The 20,324-nt window shown below is 36.9% G+C and overlaps 3 protein-coding genes across 4 annotated transcripts; 2 read left to right on the forward strand and 1 right to left on the reverse strand.

Moving 5' to 3' along the window:
• Nucleotides 1-5,044: 5,044 nt before the first annotated feature.
• LOC125775327 (L-threonine ammonia-lyase-like) lies at nucleotides 5,045-10,761 on the forward strand. The gene is made up of 7 exons (XM_049448737.1): nucleotides 5,045-5,475; nucleotides 7,768-7,838; nucleotides 9,198-9,294; nucleotides 9,371-9,724; nucleotides 9,812-10,104; nucleotides 10,171-10,393; nucleotides 10,477-10,761. The coding sequence occupies exons 1-7, from the start codon at nucleotides 5,164-5,166 to the stop codon at nucleotides 10,603-10,605; spliced, it is 1,479 nt and encodes a 492-aa protein (XP_049304694.1). The 5' UTR covers nucleotides 5,045-5,163; the 3' UTR covers nucleotides 10,606-10,761.
• A 1,255-nt stretch (nucleotides 10,762-12,016) lies between these two features.
• LOC105227647 (L-threonine dehydratase catabolic TdcB) lies at nucleotides 12,017-14,268 on the forward strand. Its single transcript, XM_049448736.1, has 7 exons — nucleotides 12,017-12,260; nucleotides 12,324-12,394; nucleotides 12,629-12,725; nucleotides 12,794-13,147; nucleotides 13,200-13,492; nucleotides 13,567-13,787; nucleotides 13,937-14,268. The coding sequence occupies exons 1-7, from the start codon at nucleotides 12,141-12,143 to the stop codon at nucleotides 14,266-14,268; spliced, it is 1,488 nt and encodes a 495-aa protein (XP_049304693.1). The 5' UTR covers nucleotides 12,017-12,140.
• Nucleotides 14,269-14,432: 164 nt separating this feature from the next.
• LOC105227646 (radial spoke head protein 4 homolog A) lies at nucleotides 14,433-17,229 on the reverse strand. Of its 2 annotated transcripts, none has more exons than XM_019990806.2 (4): nucleotides 16,470-17,229; nucleotides 16,221-16,413; nucleotides 15,195-16,107; nucleotides 14,433-15,134 (listed from the first exon to the last, which is right to left on the reverse strand). In XM_019990806.2, the coding sequence occupies exons 1-4, from the start codon at nucleotides 16,796-16,798 to the stop codon at nucleotides 14,434-14,436; spliced, it is 2,136 nt and encodes a 711-aa protein (XP_019846365.1). In that variant the 5' UTR covers nucleotides 16,799-17,229; the 3' UTR covers nucleotide 14,433. The 2 variants fall into 2 exon arrangements, with proteins under 2 accessions (XP_019846365.1, XP_011205397.1); XM_011207095.2 differs by having other exon boundaries at nucleotides 14,433-15,137.
• Between the last annotated feature and the right edge of the window lie 3,095 nt (nucleotides 17,230-20,324).

The following is a 20,324-nucleotide window of genomic DNA, read 5'->3' on the forward strand; positions in this document are numbered from 1 at the left end:
ATAATATTTTATTCGAGTATCACCGTTTAGATCATAAAGAAAATTTTTTTGTTCATATTTCTTTTAACCTTTAAACATAGTTGTTATTGGAGCTAGAAACATTATGTTTTAATATATATTTTTTATGGCATTTCACAAACCTCTAATACAACAACATAAAACTAATATTAATTACAGGAAATAAACAAGAATGGAAATATATTTGGCTTTTAATCTATTTATGAACACTAAAATATATTTCTAATAAGACATTCATATTTTTTATAACCGAAACAAATAAAAATTTCTGATTATCTTAGAATTTATTTAAAGAGAGTGGATCTCACCTGAAATGCAAAATAACGTAACAACATTTTCGGAAATTTACAGTGGCACGAATGAAACACGAAATAAAATGGAGCATGAGTGAAAAAAAATTTTAATATTGATTAAAACTGGTTTATATCTGAGTGCAGAACTTGATGATGTTGAGCATATGTAATATTATGCATGTAATTTGAAGTAGTGAAACGTAATCAATAAGACACTCAATTTCGAATTTTTTGATGATACGTTATTTTGCATTTCAGGTGACGATATAATAGTTTTGAAACAAAATATGTATATGTTGGTGAATAATTATTGGACTAGAAAAATCTTAAATATAAATATCATTTAAAAGTATTTATGTATTTATTTCAAATTTGAGCTGAAAAATAAATTAAATATAAAGAATATCAAAACTAATTTGCATAACGCTTTCGCTCAAAATCGAAACACTCGAATGACAAGCATGTCACATTTGATAACAAAATCGCTTTTACTGTTCGCCAGCTGGCCACGCCTTCCTTTTTTATTACGTAAACACTGCAAACAAATATTATGCCTGTTAGTCTTATCACTAATGTATTTTAAGATGTCAATTAATTGCCTATCAACATTTCAACAAGCGCGAGTTATTTATACCAAAATCACTAAAAGAACCACAATAACACATTTTACGAGTCACGCGTTTGATACGCACTTTGATCTTATCGTAAGGTATAAAAAAATAAAAAAAAACCTATTATCAATTAATATTAAAAATAAAAAAGAAGTACATGTGTAGGTACATACATAAGTACATACATATGTACTCGTGTTAGTATGTATTAATATAATACAGTAATATTTTTGTTATTGTTATATAGAAATTGATGAATGACTTAAGGTTTTTTTCGAATATGGTTTGATTTAAAGCTAAATAAATCAATAGACTTCATTGACCATTCTCAGGCTGTTTTAAATATTTTTTTTAAAGGCAGTCGGATCTACCAAACCGAGACGGACCTGGATTTTGATGCGGTTAAGAACTGTTAACTGATGGGAAACTTAGGAAATTTTTGCTATTATTTTCAGTTTCAGCAGTCCATAATTAGCAAGAAATAGCCTCTTACATCACAGTCGCAAAATGACTGTAAACTACTGATTACTGATTACTGGTGGAATGGATCGGAAAATCTTATTTTTAACGATTTATGTGTTTGCTTGAGATGATAGTGAATTAATTTTTGTTGTCCTTGTTCACCGAAAAATTTGTATAGTAATATTCATATACGAGGTTTGACAATTAAGTAATGAGACTGATTTTATTGCCGCGCTTGTGGTAAACCTGTGACCTTGAAATTCCTTTTCTCTTTTTCCGGCATCCCTCCCCTCTCCATTGATATATGTACCATCGCTCTAGCTTGTTTAGTTCGCCTGCTGTGTCAAGTTGTAGACGTGTGTTTGTAGTGCTCATCACGAAAATGGAAAAAACGAAATCAAGAGCAACGCGTCGTGATAAAATTTTGCGCCAGATTGGGCGAAACAGCTTCGGAAATATACGCTAAAATTGTAAGAGTGTATGGTGATAGTGCTCTTCGACCTGGAACCCAAACGCCAAAGCTCTCAATGGTTGTCCCCGCGCGCCCTCCGCCCGAAAAAAGCTCGCATGAGCAAGTCGAAGGTGAAAACGATGATTGTTGCCTTTTTTGATAGCCATGGAATCGTCCACAAAGAATTCATTCCACCGGGGAAAACTGTAAATCAAGTTTACTATTGCCAAGTACTCGAAAGATTGCAAAAACGAGTCAACAGGGCCCAGACATCGCTCGTAACAGGATCTTTCATCACGACAACGCGCCGTGCCACACCGCCGACAGCGTGTCCCAGTATTTGGCCTCTAAAGGGATCGCCGTTTTGCAACCACCGCCTTATTCGCCCGACATGTCACCCTGTGACTTTTTTTGTTTCCTAGAATAAAATCGGTGGTCAAAGGAACCCATTTTGAGTCGATTCCGGACATCCAAGTGGCCGTGACGAGGGTACTGGCGGACATCCCAGTCGAAGCGTTCCAGAAATGTTACGAAGCATGGAAAACGCGCTGGAATCGCTGTATAGCTGCCCAAGGGGACTACTTTGAAGAGGATGGCAGAGTTGTAGAATAATTTTCAAATATACGGTTTTTATGGAATCAGTCTCATTACTTAATTGTCATACCTCGTAAGTATATGCGTCTGCAGTATTTGACTATTTTTTCATGGTATTTTATCCGTTAAAGTCACCTTCTATTTGTGGGTTTATCAAAGTATAGTTTTCCGTACATCAGGGTATTTAGAATCAGAAAGCGATCAAAAGAAAGTATAGTGACCGAATATTGTCCTGGTAACTGGCATAGGTACATCGTCGTTAATTTTAAACAGTTTAAATTATTTTATCAGAAAGTAAAAAAGAAATTATACCGATAAAATCGATTAGCATATTCATACATATAAACAAATGTCAACTATTCTAAGGAAAATTTGCCAAACAAATTAATCTCATCTATTTTGTTTCGTAATCAGTTTTATATTCGCAACATGTGTACACTTATAACGGAATTAGTAAATAAAGTAAAGCGTGTCAAAAAAATGTCAAAATTCAAAACAAGATTAAGTCAAATCTATAGCCCACTTATAAGTATACAGTTCATAAGTACAGCACGAGTATAAATAATTAGGAGTATTTATAAAACAGTGAGCATGTTATCAGCGCTAATGAATACGAGTAGTTCTCAATAGCGCAATTAATCGTTTTTTGAACAATCAATCAAATACAGAAAGAGTGATCCATTTCGAGCTTCCCTACTTTTTTAAAGAAAAAACACAGAAACTTCAAATTTAATGGAAAATGTCTATTATCATTCGAAAGAACATTCTTTAGAATTTAATTTTTTTACGATTATTTCTTTTAAATGTTGGCTGCGGATACGTCTCAGATGGATCTAATTTTCGATGACTCGTTAGAGCATTTCGACTGGTAACTTTCGAATGACCCGCGTGATGTTTGGCTTCAAGGCTTGAATTGAAGCGGGATTGTCCACATACATATATTTTAGACTTTACATAAACCCACAAGAGAGAGACTAACGGTGGGATAACACACAATCTTTGTGGCCAATCCACCGGCCCAAAATGTGAAATTATCTGTCATGATATCACGATAATGGTTGGCATTGACGGTTACATTCTCACTGTAATGACATTTGAAGAAATATGGACCAATGATTCCACCGGCTCATAAACCACACCAAATCATTGTTTTTTTCTGGATGAAATGTCAGCTTTTGAATCTCTACAGGTTGCTCTTTGTTTTAAATGCGCCAATTTTGTTTACCCAATGGGTCTCATCGCTGCACAAAATTTGTCTCGAAAACGTCGGATCTTCTTGGAACTTTTCAAGAGCCCATAGAGCAAATCGATGTCGCTTGGGAAACTCGATTCTTCACTTCAGTTCTTGTACATGGTGTATTTTGTACTTTTTCAATTTAAAATCTCGACGTAAAATATGCCAAGTCGTTCCATACGTCAGTCTGGATTGCTGCGAACGGCGCCGAATCGACTCTCCACGGTCTTCGCGTCACTTTCAGTTAAGGCTACTATATTTTCTTCACTGCGTACTAGACGTGGTCTATTTGGTCAAATATTATCTTATATTGAGTGCTGGGTCTCAAGATGGCTGATGGTGTTGCGAATAGAGAGCTCAGTAGGCTGTATATGTTGACCATAAGTAGAGCGAAGCGCGCGAATCTCATTCTTTACAGAACGTGAATTTTCGTAAAGTTGGACAATTTGTGAATGTGGTTCAAGCGTAAGTATTTCTATGACTGTTTTCACTGTCTCTTTTACATTGAGTTTGCACATTAATCTATTATCCTAAATTATTATCGCTAAATTACTCCCAGATACTTGGTGTGCCCTTAATTCTTAACTTCCCATGTCGGGGTTTTGTACCCCCTGTTAAACCCAAGGTATCATCTTCAGGGATTGGAGGTGCAAGTCCTGATATCGTTTGGCAGAACTGAGACAATGTCAAATATATCTAAAGAAAATCATAATACAATTTTCAGGCAGACTTTCCACTGCTGGAAAACGCTTTTAACAGCCCTATTTTGTTGTTACTATTGATATTGGTCACAATTTCGTTTTAATCGTTGGCCTTACTGATGCTAAAGCAGACTTATGGCCTTATCTCTATCGAGTGTCGAGTGCTAAATTTCCTTATCAGCATAATTCAATTATAATGGCTCGAGTTCGTTTTATTTAACATACATTTGTATATACAAACATCTAGATTAAGCTATACAGGGTGACTTGTGAAAATGTATAATTATATTTTAAAATCGTCAAGACTTCAGAAAATTATTATAAAATATTTATATTGACATTGGACTTAAAAGCATTATGGAATCAAACTAAAAATAAACTCAATAGTTCATTATATATTTTTTCGATCAAAAATGCTCCAAACTGGCTAACGAGAAGAGCTTCGCCAATTCAACAACGAATTGTTCTCAACTTGTCACCAATAAATGAGAAAAAATTATTGAGTCATTTTTGGTACTAATCATCTCACCTAACTGCCCTGTTTCTTTCCTACCTTGTCGCCAGCCACACCCTGTATAGAAGGTTTATATGAAAATATTAATCTGTCGCTTAATTTAATTCGCCATCACCATTGTTATTGTACTTGAAATTAATAGTTTATAATATGTAAATACTCGTACGAAAATTGATCAGTTGTGTTAAGTCGTATGAACTGTTAAGTGCTAATATTACGGAAATAAAATACAATTCAGTTTAATATTTCGGTGGGTTTGCAGTACAGCTTAAAAACTTTGAAAAAATGCCTTCGGGAGAGAAAAATGGCGAAACACCTTCCAAAACCACAGTGACTGTACCAAAATCGGTTGGCAACGACAGTGCAAATGTCAAAGCCGATAACAGTAATAAAAATATTAAAGCCAAATATGTAATTAAAAGTAGCGGTACAGTGCTCTTACCTAACCATGATATACCAGTGCCAACAAAATTCAATACTACGGAGAATGTACTCGACCCGTTCTGTGATCCTGAGAAACCACAGAAAATATCCTTTCACGATGTAACTTCGGCGGCTTTTCTCATTAAGGATGGTGTTGCAAAAACACCATGTCCGGTGAGTAATAACGAAATTGAAGGGAGCATTTTCGAATTCAACCATTTAAGTGCATTTAGGTGCGGTAAACTTATTGAGGATCATTTTGTTATAGCACTCAAAAAAAAATATATACATATATATTGTATATGGTATAGTTATAATAAAAAAAAGTGAGGCAAAGTTCAAATGTGAATTAAAATATTTATTTTACTGATAAACAACACTTGCTATTAATTAGTCTTCTTGATTGTTGTAATACTTGCTAAAGACTCTTAATGCGACATAATACGAAGTGAGTGCGACGAAAGTAGGGGCGATTTAGTTTGAACAATTTTCGCATTTGTCGAGTTAGGAAAACACAAAAATTATTTTCAAATATTTGCAATTTATTTGGATTTTTAATAATTTCATTAATCAATTAGATTACAGAAGTTAACTTATTTTTTTTCAATATTAAGCTTAAATACTCTTACTTAATTTTTGGAAAGCAATTACTACACGCCTTTAAAGGAGCTCTACAATGAAACGGTCTGAATGCAGATTCCGATTAATAAAATACCCTGACATTGTACGTACATATGTATGTATATATGAATAATCCTCCGGAATGTTATCTTTTAGTCATGCTGAGGTGAATACCTAATGATAAGATCCTACAATAAATGGAACTACTTGCTTGGGACTAATTTAGACAAGACAAAACATGGAAACAAAACTGGAGCCCACTTGGGCATTAACACCTCGGGTAACGAAATACGCGGTGTGACGTATGCAAAACATACATGCATTAGTGGAATTCTTAGTGGAACTCTTAAAACAACGCTAGACCGGCACCAAAGCTCATTTTACATATATTAATTTCGATAATAGTCCCCATTTTTCTTATTCTTTATTGGCGTGGACACCGCTTACACGGACCAATTGGAGATTCCAAGCCAGACCTTTCTCCACCTGGTCTTTACAACGAAGTGGAGGCCTTCCTTCCTTTGCTTCCGCCGCTGGGTACTGCGTCGAATACCCTCGGAGCTGAAGTGTTTTGATCCACTCGGACGACATGACCAACCGCCAGCCGCTGTTTCTTAATTCGCTGAACTATGAACTATATCTCCCAAAGACCATAAATCTTTCGCAGAACCTTTCTCTTGAAAACTTATAACTACGACTCATCAGATGTTGTCATCGTCCATGCTTCTGTACGATATAGCAGGACGGGAAGGATGAGTGACTTATAGAATTTAGTCTGTGTTTCTCGAAAGAGGACTTTACTTCTCAATTGTCTCAGTCCGAAGTAGCACCTATTAATAGGAGTTATTCTGCGCTGGTTTTCGCTGCTAACGTTGTTGTTGGTGTTAATGCTGGTTGCAAGATAGACGCATGTCATTATAATGTTTACAATGACGTGGGAGCTAAATTGCGAGTGCGACGATTTTTTATTTGTTCACAGAATATATTTTGTTTTGCCCCCGTTCACTACCAGACCCCAGACCATTTGCTTCACTTCCTTATCAAGTCTGCAGAAAGCTGAACTAACGACACGGCTGTTGAATGAAATCAATATCATTGTCGTACGCCAGCAGCTGTACATTCTTATAGAAGTCTGTACCTTTTCTATTAAAATCTGCAGCTCGAATTATTTTTTCGAGGAGTGGATTGAAGTAACTTGCAATAAGGGACATTCTAAGATACTTAGTAATTCTGAAGAACTGAAATTAAATTCGGTCTCCAATTATTGTCTTCTCTTCTAGAAAAGAGTGGGAAAAGGGCGAGGTGGGCTGAGCCGTAGGGCTAAGCATATATGCTTCCAAACTATACAATCAAGTGGGAGGTGGTGTGTTTGTAGCAAAATTAGACACCGAAATCTTTCGTCTTGCAGACTACTACTTCGGTGTTTTTTCAAACGGAGGTCACTGCAGTTAAAGAAAGCTTACTTGTTCTGAAAGCAGTGAATGAAGTGAGTGAAGCACCTTTAAAATCACTAAAGATCCTTCGAATTTCGGTAAAGGCCTTCATTCACCCTTGATCTCTTAGAGGATCTAACATCATAATTCACGAAAAATCTGCAATATGCATCTATCTATTTGTATATATTTAATCGAGCCTCTCAGTAATAAATCAAGCAAATTCGAAAAATGTTGTATGTTAGAATATTTTGTAAACCTAAGAGAACCTTAAGATTCTACTCTATTTATAAAGAAGAAGACTTTTATGCTTAAATATTATATATACGCATTATATGTATGTTTATACTTAAATATTTCATACACATTATTAATAAAAATTATATAAATCTGTTTCTGCTTTCATTTTCAGCGTTCTACTTCATCAGACTCTTATGGCATGGATTTGTATTTGAAGAAAGACTTTCTGCAAGTAACTGGCAGGTAAAATCTAATCAAGTCAATTTAAAAACAATTTAAACAGTAATTTATGAGTTCAAAAATCTATAAGCGCATAAAAATGTAAAAAAAAATAAACTTCATCTTCCTTATCTTTATAATGTGTATTTCAATTAATTAAGGCTATCAATATTTGTTCATTGCCGGCACAGCACAGTCTTCCACTAATTATTTGCATTTATGATTGGCAGGTCCAAAGTGCAATTGCTTACTTTTCTCGGTGATATACTACAAACTCATAAATATACTATACATACACTTATGCTTTGATGAATGTGTATGAAAAATGTTTCGCTACACTGCTTTTCCTATAACCAATGACAGTTCGTGCTTAAGATTTACCAAAGGGAGCATTACTAAATAATTAACTTCTCCACGAAGTTCACCCCTTACAGCAAGGAATACTTCCACTCTCGAAATACTGTTTAGGGATAGTACGATCAAGTAGTACAGTGATGGCACGAAAATGTTGGTGGGAATCGGTACAAGGACTGCGCATCAAACTCTCCATACTTATCGGAAGTTTTCCAAGCATTTTTCAGGCAGTCTCTGCCTTAAGTCGGTGCATAGAGATAAACGTCCAACGCAACTATCGCAACGAACGTTTAACCATACTTAGCGATAGCCTAGCGGCACTTAAAATAGTTTCATCCTATGAGATCAAATCGCTACTGGTGCAGGAATGCAGAGAATGGGAAGCCAGAAACACCTGTACACCTGCTAATTGAATGCACAGCAGTCTGAAGACGCAGGTTTAAGACCCTTTGATTCAAATAGGGATCACATCGCTTTGCTAGCACCCAGCAGAATATTGGATTTTATCAATATGCTGGGGCTGGGTGTATCTTCGGTGATTTAGGGAGGGCACAATAGACCTAAGGTCGCGATGCATTCCTCGTTTATCAATCAATCAATAGGGAGTCGTTGACCCTAGGAACTGATACTACGAAGTTGTCTCTTCGTGAAAAAAATTCAGTTTACTTCCTTCTGCGAGTGTTAAGGCTTTAAAACATATCGTCTTGAAGTTATCCTGCGAATTTTTTAATCTACAAGTTTTAAGATCCTCTAAAGGGCTGAAAAACCTTTTCAGATTAGAAACGCGCCATTGCGCATTACCTGCTGTGGAGTTGCCCCTAGCCTTAATAGTTACAATTGAATAAGAAACTGCATTTTATTAAAAAGATATGCCATAATCGAGTTTTGAGTTCGTTGTTGCAGGAGATGGTCTCTAATTGGCCACTGAAATCAACTCACAAACTTTCTAAATTATCTTTACCCGGGTCCATATAGTTAATCTGTTATATAAATTTGGTTATATCTCATATTGTTTTCATTCTCTTTCAGTTTCAAAGAGCGTGGTGCTCGGTACGCTCTTCTCTGCCTCTCCGAACAACAAAAGAAGACTGGTGTCATATCCGCCTCGCTAGGAAATCATGCACAGGTGGGTTTATATTCATAAAAATTTACACAAATTGAAAAAGCAGCCACTCACAAATTCAAAATCGTCGCATGTTTAGGCGCTGAGCTATCATGGCTGGAAACTAAATATACCCGTCATAGTCGTAATGCCAAAAGCTGCGCCGATAATGAAGATTCAGAAATGTCGCAATTACAAGGCGACGGTAATTGTGGATGGCAATGATATGGGCGAAGCGAAAACTATCGCCATGAAAATGGCACAAGATAAGGGTATGCTCTACATTAATGGATATGATCATCCGCAAATTATGGCTGGTCAGGGCACAATCGGTCTAGAGATATTGGAACAGGTGCCCAATCCAGATGCTGTGATTATACCGGTTGGTGGTGGTGGACTTATAGCCGGCATTGCGACCGCGATTAAAGCTTTATCGCCGAACACCACCGTTATTGTAAGTAGTGAGACCGAATTAAAAAAATAGATATAAATATATGTATATGTATGTACATCTATAATTTTTATTTTTTTTACCCGCCAGGGCGTTGAGTCTGAGAAGTGTCCCAGCTTTTCGCAAGCCATGGAAAATAACGGGCCCATCCACACACCCATCAACAATACGCTAGCCGATGGCTTAGCAGTACCCAAAGTCGGCTACAATGCTTATGTGACGGCACTACCGCTCATCGATAAGATGGTGGTGGTGAAGGAGGAATGGATTGCATTAGCCATTCTACGTTTGGTGGAGGAGGAGAAGTGTGTGGTGGAGGGAGCAGGTGCATCGGGCTTGGCCGCTGTACTGGCCGGGCAGTTGAATGAATTGAAAGGCAAAAAGTGAGTAATTGCATTTGGTTTGATGAGAAAAGTAGTTTGGAGAATAATATACTGAAATTTCTGTAGGGTTGTCATTCTCTTATGTGGCGGCAATATAGATACCACTGTATTTGGACGCTGTTTGGAGCGTGGACTAGCCGCCGAAGGTCGTCTAGTGAAGTTTCAAGCCGAAGTTAGTGATCGCCCTGGTGGTATATATGATCTCTGCAGGCTACTTTCCCATTTAGGTGTCTCCATCAAGGACATAATGCATGAGCGCGCTTGGCTCAGAGATATATACACAGTGTCGGTGAGTTTTTCGGAAACTTTGTTCCTTTGTGAATATATATGTACTTTCTACTTTTCACTAATAAATTATTGTTGATTCAACAGGTTAAAGTCGTCTGTGAGACTCGTGACTGGTCCCATAGCATGGAATTGAAAAATGAATTGAAGAAGCATTATACAAATGTCGAGTTCAGTGAGGAGCCCATGGCCATACTTAACAACTTAGCTTCCTAATGAGTTTAATTAAATTATACTCTTATTTAAATACTTTGTTTACTATTTATACGTATGTGAAGAAATACTGAGAATGCAGCAAAGGTTTCTAAATTAAATTTTTGCTCAAATAAATTTTTAAATTAAAATTGTAAATTTGTATTAAGGCATCGAAAAACGGCTCTTTAATTATATTCTAAAATATACATTTTTTAGATATTTAAAAAAAAGTACATACATACATACATATATAGGTAGAGGAAATATATATGTAAATAAAAAGAAACAGACAACTTTAGATTTCTGGAAGGTTTCTGATTTTAATTGAAAAGAAGAGATATATTGCACAAATGTCTTTAATGGCAGATAAATATACATAATATATTGGAAAGTCAAACTTCAACTTTTTTATATTTATAATGAACTTTAATGAACCATATACGAGTATGTACCATTTTGGTCCACCACTTTTTGCCATTTTTTCGCTAGAGGCATTATTAATCAGTATAAAAATTTTCTGGTTTCTCGGCGAAGAACTGCGACAAGTAATTTTCACAGGCTTTACTTCTTTAAGGGAGTTCTGCATTGACCGAAACTAATGGTAGTCCAATGATGCAAGGTCAGGACTATATGGTGGATGCATCAAAACTTCCCAGCCAAGCTCTCGCAGTTTTTGCTGAATCATCAAAGATGTATGTGGTCCAGCGTTGTCGTGATAGAAGCCGGATCCCTTTCTCTTGATCAGTTTTGGCTGTTTTTTTCGATTGATTGCTTCAATCTCGTCAGTTGACAGTAAAATGTACAATCAATCGCTCGACCAGGCTATAGCAGCTCATAGTGGATGATTCCTTTCCAATCCCACCAAACACTCGGCATAACCTTTCGAGGCGTCAATCCTGTCTTTGCGACCATTTGTTGAGCTTCAGCACGCTTGGACCTTGATCTTTTTCGCACATTATTGTCGTATTTCATCCACTTTTCATCTCCTGTTAACATTCGCTTCAGAAATGCTTTGATTTCATCTCATTTCAGCAAAGAATTCCAGATGTTAATTGGGTCCATTAAATTTTTCACAGACAATTCATGTGGTACCCAAACATCGAGCTTCTTTTTGTAGCCAGCCTTTTTTAAATGGTTCAAAACCATTTTATGATGAATGTTAAGTTCCTTAGTGATGTCATGACTGCTTATGTGATGATCCTGGTCAATCCTTTCCATAATTTCAATGATTGGTAGCACTGGAGATATACGACTGCAATGACATCTTTTGACAAAATATGAAAAGACTTTTTCGACTAACCAATATACATACATATGTATGTACATCGAGAATTCGGCCATTGACTCATTTTTACAAAAAACTTAAAAAAAAAATACTATAGAGTATAAGTAAACTACTTTACGTAGACAATTTGGAGGTACATAAAAATTGATTTTCTAATTTCAAATTTTCTACTTTCTTTCAAAATATTTAATATTTTCATTTTTGAATAATTTTCCGACTTAATTACTAACATAATTATTGTTATGAATAAATATGCAATGGTTCTCTTATAATGGATGACGACATTATTGATACCCATTGCGATCCGAAGAAACCGCGTGAAGTATCCTTTGACGACCTCACAACGGCTGATTTGCTTTTGATGGACGAAGTGACTAAGACGCCGTGTACGGTAATGTTCAGAGAGTATTCTTATAAACGTAAAAGAAACCTTTTCATGTAAACAATTTTTTAGCGGGCAGTGAAATGTATTGAATACAATATGGAGGTATTTTTTAAGAAAGAATTCTTGCAGCCGACGGGTAGGTGAGTTAAAAAAAGCTTTGTAGCTTGACAAGGTTTCATTTCGATAAAGAGACAAACTTTAAAAGAATAAAGAAAGTATAAACATATGCAGTGTCAACGCCATTCGTTGTAGACAATTCTTCAGGCCCTGCGTCCTTTTAGTAGTTACTCAGTGCTATAGTGGTTATCCTTAACTCAGTTCTCGCTTTCACTCAACCCACTCGTAGTTACAAACTAATTTCATCTCTTTCGCAGTTTCAAAGTAAGAGGAGCACGTTATGCCTTGCTTTTACTTTCCGACAAACAGAAGCAAATTGGTGTCATATCTGCATCAACGGGAAATCACGCTTTGGTAATATAATTATTATTTAAACGAACCCATCAAACACGAGGCTACGCTTTAACGTCTCCACTTTTTAGGCCTTAAGTTATCAAGGCAATCTGCTCAAAATACCCATTACAGTTGTGGTGCCTACTTGCACCGCCACGACAACAATTGAAAAATGCCGTTCTTATAATGCGCACGTTATCACCGAGGGTCGTGACATTTCAGAGTCCAGAGTAGTTGCTTTGGTTTTATCAAAAGGCAGACAACTGGAATATATCGATAGTTATGATCATCACCATATTATTGCCGGTAACGGTACGATTGGCTTTGAAATACTAAGGCAAGTACCGAAAATTGACGCGATCGTGGTTCCTGTTGGTGGTGGTGGACTTATGGCAGGTATTGCCACAGCCGTTAAAACGGTATCACCGCAGACACAAATTATTGTGAGTACTTGAACCGTAAGCCTTCAGCGGTAACTAAACATTTACTTTGTAGGGTGTGGAGCTGGAGAAGTGTCCGAGTTTCCAACGAGCCATGGAGCATGAGATGCCTACTTATACGGCACCAAATAATTCGGTGGCTGAGAGTTTGCTAGTGCCCAAGGTGGGTTGCAATGCCTTTTCTATGGTTGCCGTTTTGATTGACAAGTTGGTGTTGGTGCGCGATCCTTGGGTGGCGTTGGCAATGCTGCGGCTAGTTGTGGAAGAGGAGTGCGTAGTCGAGGGTGCTGGTGCTGTGGGTTTGGCGGCAATACTGGCGGGTCATTTGAATGAATTACATTTAAAGAGGTATAGCAGGGTTGTGGGATGAAAGAGAGAGTTTAATATGCTCCACTTTAACACTTTAATATTTTTGCTCACAGAGTTGTGGTTATACTTACTGGCTGTAATACTTATGCGTCTGCTTATGGGCGTGCTCTAGAGTGTGGTATGTCTGCCGAACGACGTTTATTACCCGACGATACTGAACATACTGCCTGCAGCGTATTTACACTTATCGAAAAACTGAGCAAAGTTGGCCTTAATGTAAATGAAACATTATCGGAATGTGTCTGGTTGCCTTTGGCATATAATTTGGAACTTGGTAAGAGCTAGGAGAAAAAAAGAAGTGAGCAGACATTTGACGGTTTTCTAAAGTCATGTTTTGGTCCATAGAAAAATTGAAAGATTTGGACTCTAAGTCTTCGAGCTTCGTACTAAGTTTTCACTTTTTATTTGTGCTTTACTTTCTAGAACAACGTTCCAAGGCTGCGCTTCAACAACTCACATTAACCGAGATGAGAAAATTATCAAACGGCAATGAAGAAAACGAAATGAGACCAACCACATCGGCGCGAAGTAAAAACGAAGCCGCAAGAAGTCCAAAAGAAACCGTAAAAAGCTCAAAAGAAGCACTAGAAACGAAACACGAAGAGACAAGCGGAGAGACGCAAAGAGCGGTCATCGAAGAAACGCCAGTCGATGAAGCTCAAGAAAGGATGCCAGAACCTGCGCAAGTTCTATTAAAATCCAGAAAGCCTTCAATAACAAACCGAAAACTTACTTTTAGAAAGCAAGGCAGATAAAGATTTGCCGAGTTTTCACTTTTTTGAATGTTTAAAGTTCGGAAAACTAAAGACGAGTCTTTAAGAGACCAGAACAAATATGTATTTCATACAATTTCATTTCATCTCATTTATAAAACGTTTGCAAAAATTGTTACACTAAAAAGAAAAAAATATTTCAATAAATCATGCTTCATCTTCATCCTCAGTATTTGTTTCAGGCGAAAGCTCATCGTCATATTCATCCAAATGTTCCTCGTTCACCTTCTTGACTTTCTTAATTAAACTTAAACGATAGGCTTCCTCCTCTTCTGGTGTTGGATCAGTTGTCTCGATGAAGTCTTCCTCCCCATGCGGATATTCCTCCAAAACAGGTGGCAGATGTTTCAATACCATATTACGCGCAACATACTTATGACCCCAACCCACATAAATTGACTCGCACAGCTTTTCAAAGGTGAAGGTGTAAGCACCCGGCCAGACATTGGATTGGAGGATGAGTATACGTTCATTTCGATTCGTGTACTTACTGGTGAAACGTGTGACCCATGGCATAGTGAATTGATCACTAAGATCATTTGAGCAGGGGTGTAGTATGGGCGGTCCTTCTTCGGGTACGGAAAATTCTTCACCTTCCATGTCTTCCTCTTCCTCCTCTTCCTGGTCCAAATCGTCTTCCTCTTCGCCCATTTCTTCCATACGCAAGAGTTTCCGCAGACGTTCTAATTCTTTTTCACGCGTTTTATGTGCCTTCAGTTCATCATACCAGAGCACACGTCCCTGACGCAATAGATTTGGCCTTACATGTAACCATTTGTGTAGGTTTGTGAGTGACTCTAAGGATTCTGGTACATATTTTTCGTTCTTTAATAGCATTATGTCATTATCTGCTGAGTTCGAAAGTTAAAATAGTTTGTATACAAACTTTGCTTGACTGAAATACTTACCAATAATGTCCTCCTCGCCTTCGCCTAGAAGAGATGGTTCCTCTTCCTCCTCCTCTTCATCATCTTCGATACCTTCGTAAAGACGTCTTTCTTTCTTGGTCATGGTTCTATAATAGCCATGGGGTGCAATGTATGTACCAGCTGTTATTCGAGCTATGAGCGCGCGTAGATAATGTTTCTCTTTCCCCGGAAAGCATGGATAAGATTGAATTTCAGCTTCAAGATCGCCCGTGAGAAATTTCTTTATCTCCCGTGATACTTGAATTTGAGAAGGCGTTACCATTGGCAATTCCATCCAATCATCCGAAACCGAGTTCACTACAAAATATGAAAATCGATTTGCACCGCTACCGACAGTTTCTGGCGGTATATTGAAAACTTCTTTTGACTCAGCCAGTGGTATAGGTGCAGCCGCCGGCACCATTTTCTCAATTTCTTCAATTGGATGATCATCCCAACCTAATTTTCCGGGCGTTAATTCAGGTCCAACAAATGTAGGCAACGGCTTCGTGCCCGACACTAATCGTGACAGCAGATCCTTATGTTTTTCTTGTAATTCTTCTGTCATTTGATCGACGCGCGATAGCACTTCTTCGTGTGATAATGAAGCTTCTACAATGTAATACGACGCTTTGAGACCATTTATCATACCCCAAAAGCGACACTGCATTATAGAAGGATGTGTCTGCAAGCGATCCATGGCACAGGCGAGTTGGAAAATATCATCGGAATTGATGCCGAAACCACATTGATTCCAGAAGAATTGTAAATGCTGCACACGTTCGTTGAAGGTAATGAAGCGACTTAAGTCCAATATGTCGAGCTTCAAACCCTCTAAAATGGCAGATTTGGACTCCTCGACGGTGGCCATTTCATCAGCGACCTGCAGCTCGTGCGGTTCGGGTACTGGTAGCTGAAATGAAGAAACTACATTTTAAAAATTGTTGTGTTATTTGGTTTGGTTGATAATGCATATCTTCCTTCAATGAGAATTCTAGTTAAACTATTTCTTACGCATCTCTTTACCTTCATAGACAAAAGAAATTTTTTCGCCACACGATAAATACGCGATTCTTCAAAGACTCCGTCCGGTGGAAATCGTTCTGGTAAATGCAACTTTTGTTCACGCACATTACGACTGAATTCCTCGAAGAAATCTATTATGTTCGGTGGACGCTCGTCAATAACTCGCTTGATAATGTCGGCTAAGTGGTCAAATCTATGAAAAAATAGGTGAGTCCATACATGCTTTGAGAATAAAAAACGATCACTTACAAATTATCACCACTAATGGTGCTGTATTGTTGCATAATGGCTTTGGCCACATTCAGCTCATATCCAATATTGGGCGGCTCTTTGCGAGTATGATCGCGTTTGTGACACTCGGAACCGAAATATTGACTCAGCATTGTGTTAGTGGATGAAGAAGATGAGGTCGAGACCATGTTCGCGCATGGATCGTCTGATTCCTCCGATTTTTCCGGCTTCTCAATGTGTTCAGCTTTTCTTCTCGATTCAGGATCACCGCAGGGAAAATCAATTTTAGAACTCGAGGTTGTATCGAGCGTAAAGCCGTCACAAGATTGCTTCTCTCCGAACTCCATTGGTGGGATTTAATATTTCTTTAAGTCGGCTAATGTAATAGAAATCTCTTTTAAAACAGTATGAGGTGGGTTTATTTATTGAAAATTGAAAAAATGAATAACTCTTGATGACTGAAAAAAATGCTTCAGAAAATTTTTGAAGTTTTGTAAAATATTCTCTCAACTTTCAAGATGTCTTCTTTCGGATAACTTAATTGTTTTTAAGTTTAGGTGAAATAATTTGTTTTCAGTGTTAGTTACCGTTATATAACTTTGTTTAATGCAATTTCTTAACAAAATATAGATATTTTAAAGATATTTTCAGTGTTCACAGACCTGTAAAAGCTGGGAAAATGTTTTAAATTGTTACTTTAGAAATTATTTACTGTTCATCGTCTGAAACCATTGATCTTAAAAATCACCGATTACCTTATTATTAAATAAGAACTAGTGTTTAACTAATCGCACTTTTCTGTCTTCATTTTGATGCTAATATTTCTCCATCATTTCTAAAGTGTGCAATATTATTAGGAGTCCTTCATCAACTGCCTCTTCAGGTGACAAAAGCCTTGACTTTTTTATTTATTTTTTACATACGGGATTAAAACGAAGTTATTTGGTGACAAGTCACGACTACACCGGGGATGTTTTGGTGGATTCGGCTCATCTTGAAACACTCATGCAGTCGACTGCTGTTTACTAGCGAGCTCTTATGCATTAATCCACGATTCATCATATTTCACGAGGTCATAGACGTGTTTTGAAACCCTGCGATCGTATTTTCTTAACATTTCTCTCGACCAATCGACAAATGAATTGATTGTATGCTAGTCCCACTAATGCCCATAGTTGTCTCAATCTCATGGTAAGTCATATGATGATCTTGTATTATCAGTTTGCGCACATCATCAATTCATCAATAGTTTCCGGAACAACAACTGATTTTGGACGACCTTCCCGAAATTCGTCTTGGAGTGATCTGAAACCTCGATTGAATTCACCGCTCCATGGATAAACACTGGCTTTTGATAGAGCGTCATCGTCAACACTTTAATTACATCCATTTATGAATTCTTGAAGAGTTAATCCGATTCGCGATTTAATTCCATTTTTTGGTCGAAAGAATATTTTATGTTACTGTAAACAACACAAATTGCGTTCGTAAGCCAAAACGTTGTTGGTCGCTTTTGAATTGTGCAATAAGACATTTTAAATTTTTTCGTAGTTTTCAGTCATTGACAGACCCTCATCGGGAAACATTCGACTTTCATCCTATCAGCTAATGGTCTAATGAAGATATTTCTTTGAAGGAAGGTTTATACTCGTAATGACATAGCGCAAGGTGAATGGCCAAATCTTGGAAAAACCCGTGAAAAGAGGATCAACACACATCACCGGTTCGTTGATTTAAAATCTGCTTTTGACCGCATGAAACGGAGCCGCCTTTTTTGGAACCAGTATTAATACCAACAACAATGTCAGCATCGAACTCCAACACTTAATAACTCTTGTCATCAGATGGTACTTCGGACTGAGTAGGCAATTGAGAAGTAAAATCTTCTCTCGACGAACAAAGACCAAACTCTATAAGTCACTCATTATTCTCGTCCTTCTGTATGGTGCAGAGGCACTCTAATGAGTCGGCTTTACGAGTTTTCGAGAGAAAGGTTCTGCGGAAGATATATAGTCCTCATGCCACGGCGAATATCTCATTCAATGGAACGATGAGCTGTATGAGATATGCGACGACATTGACATAGTCCAGCGAATTTAGAGACAGCGGCTACGCTGGCTAGGTCAAGTCGTCCGTATGGATGAAAACACTCCAGCTCTGAAGGTATTCGATGCAGTACCCGCCGGAGGAAGCAGAGGAAGAAGAAGACTTCCACTCCGTTAGAGAGATCAGGTGGAGAGAGACCTGACTGCACTTGGTATCTCAAATAAACGCCGAATCGCGATAAGAAGAAACGACTGACGCGTTGTTGTTAACTCGGCTATAACCGCGTAGCGGTATTTACGCCAGTAAAAATGAAGAAGAATGGCTGACGTATTGCTGGTACCTCTATCCACAACACATTTTATCTATTGTAATAAGATAAAATATCTAATCTTTTGTCGTTGCATATCAAAAAAATAGAATATTAAAGAAAAACACTGTACATATTGCTTACTTAATATGATATCAGCACAATCATATGATCGTAAAAATTCGGGGGCTTTCACCTATCACAGCGCAGACAATTTCCTCCCTTCTACGAACCAAATTCTTGGCGAAAGTTCTTGTTTATATGCCAGGCATAATAACATCACACACAATCAGAAATGATGGGCTTCATTTATTACACACACACAATTTGCAGTGTGCTGTGAGAATATTTTGTATCATATGATTTTGACATGCCTTGAACTTTGAATTGCACTAAATGCTTGTGAAAAACAAAATAATAATAGAAGCGATAATATTAAAAAGAGCGTCTTCCAAAGTAAGTAAACAATATTTTGCTATATATAGTACTTTGCTATAAAAATGTTATCTAAAGACATAAGACAACTTTTTTTTTTCAAAATACACAAACGAGGTGTATTCAAATTATAACTAGAATTTTCGTCTTTTAAAAAAATATATATATATTAATCATTTGTCTACATTAATGTTCAAAATATTGCCCATTCGATATTATGTACTTATGCCAGCGCTTCTTTGTTGAAACACTTCTCGAACTTGATTTTTGAGATAGCCTTTACCTTTCAACGATTTTTATTTAGTAAAACCACCTTATCTTTATTTTTTGGAAATTGGAAAAAGTCACACGGAGATATGACTGGGGAATATGCAGACTGTGTGAGATTTTAACAAACGAAAATTGTCGAGCTTTTAAAACACGTCTAACCCTAGCGGCTGCTACCGACAAAGTAAGCAATGAATAAAGCTGAAAATATTTTTTATCATCTTTTAAGGGCATGCACGAGTTGAGTATATCAACGTAATAAAGAAAAATTTTGAGATTTGAACTTTCCCCTTTTTCCAAAACTTAAAATTTTAAAATTACCGTTATTTTTTGAACACATCTCGTATACAATTTTTGTATATAAGTGTATAAGTTCAAAAACAGTTTCTTATAAACGGGTAATACTGTAAATAATTTACTATTAACATTTCTCATATCAATAATGAACCCACAATCTGATCAACAAGTTGCATTGTGTCTGTCAATTTGCATGAATTGAAAAAAGTAATTCACATGCAGTCTCTAATTAATTTTTCGGCGCTTTTGTATATACGATATTCGAAATAATATTCCATGAAGTTGTGGGTGGTCCGGAGAAAGGTGTAAAGAAAAGTGTACGTGACTTATTTTGGGAGATTGACGTTGACTAGAAAAATATATAAAAGGTATATCATTTCTTCAAAATTATTTATCTCTAAAAACGATAATTTATTCTCTCCTATTTTACTAGTACTATATACTGTGCTCTTTAGAAATACTTATATAATTTATCAAGATCTACCCTGTGAAGCAATATTGTAGTATTATTTTTCAATAAC

This window comes from Bactrocera dorsalis, chromosome 2 (genome assembly GCF_023373825.1).
Source record: "Bactrocera dorsalis isolate Fly_Bdor chromosome 2, ASM2337382v1, whole genome shotgun sequence".
Lineage (NCBI taxonomy): Eukaryota > Metazoa > Arthropoda > Insecta > Diptera > Tephritidae > Bactrocera > Bactrocera dorsalis.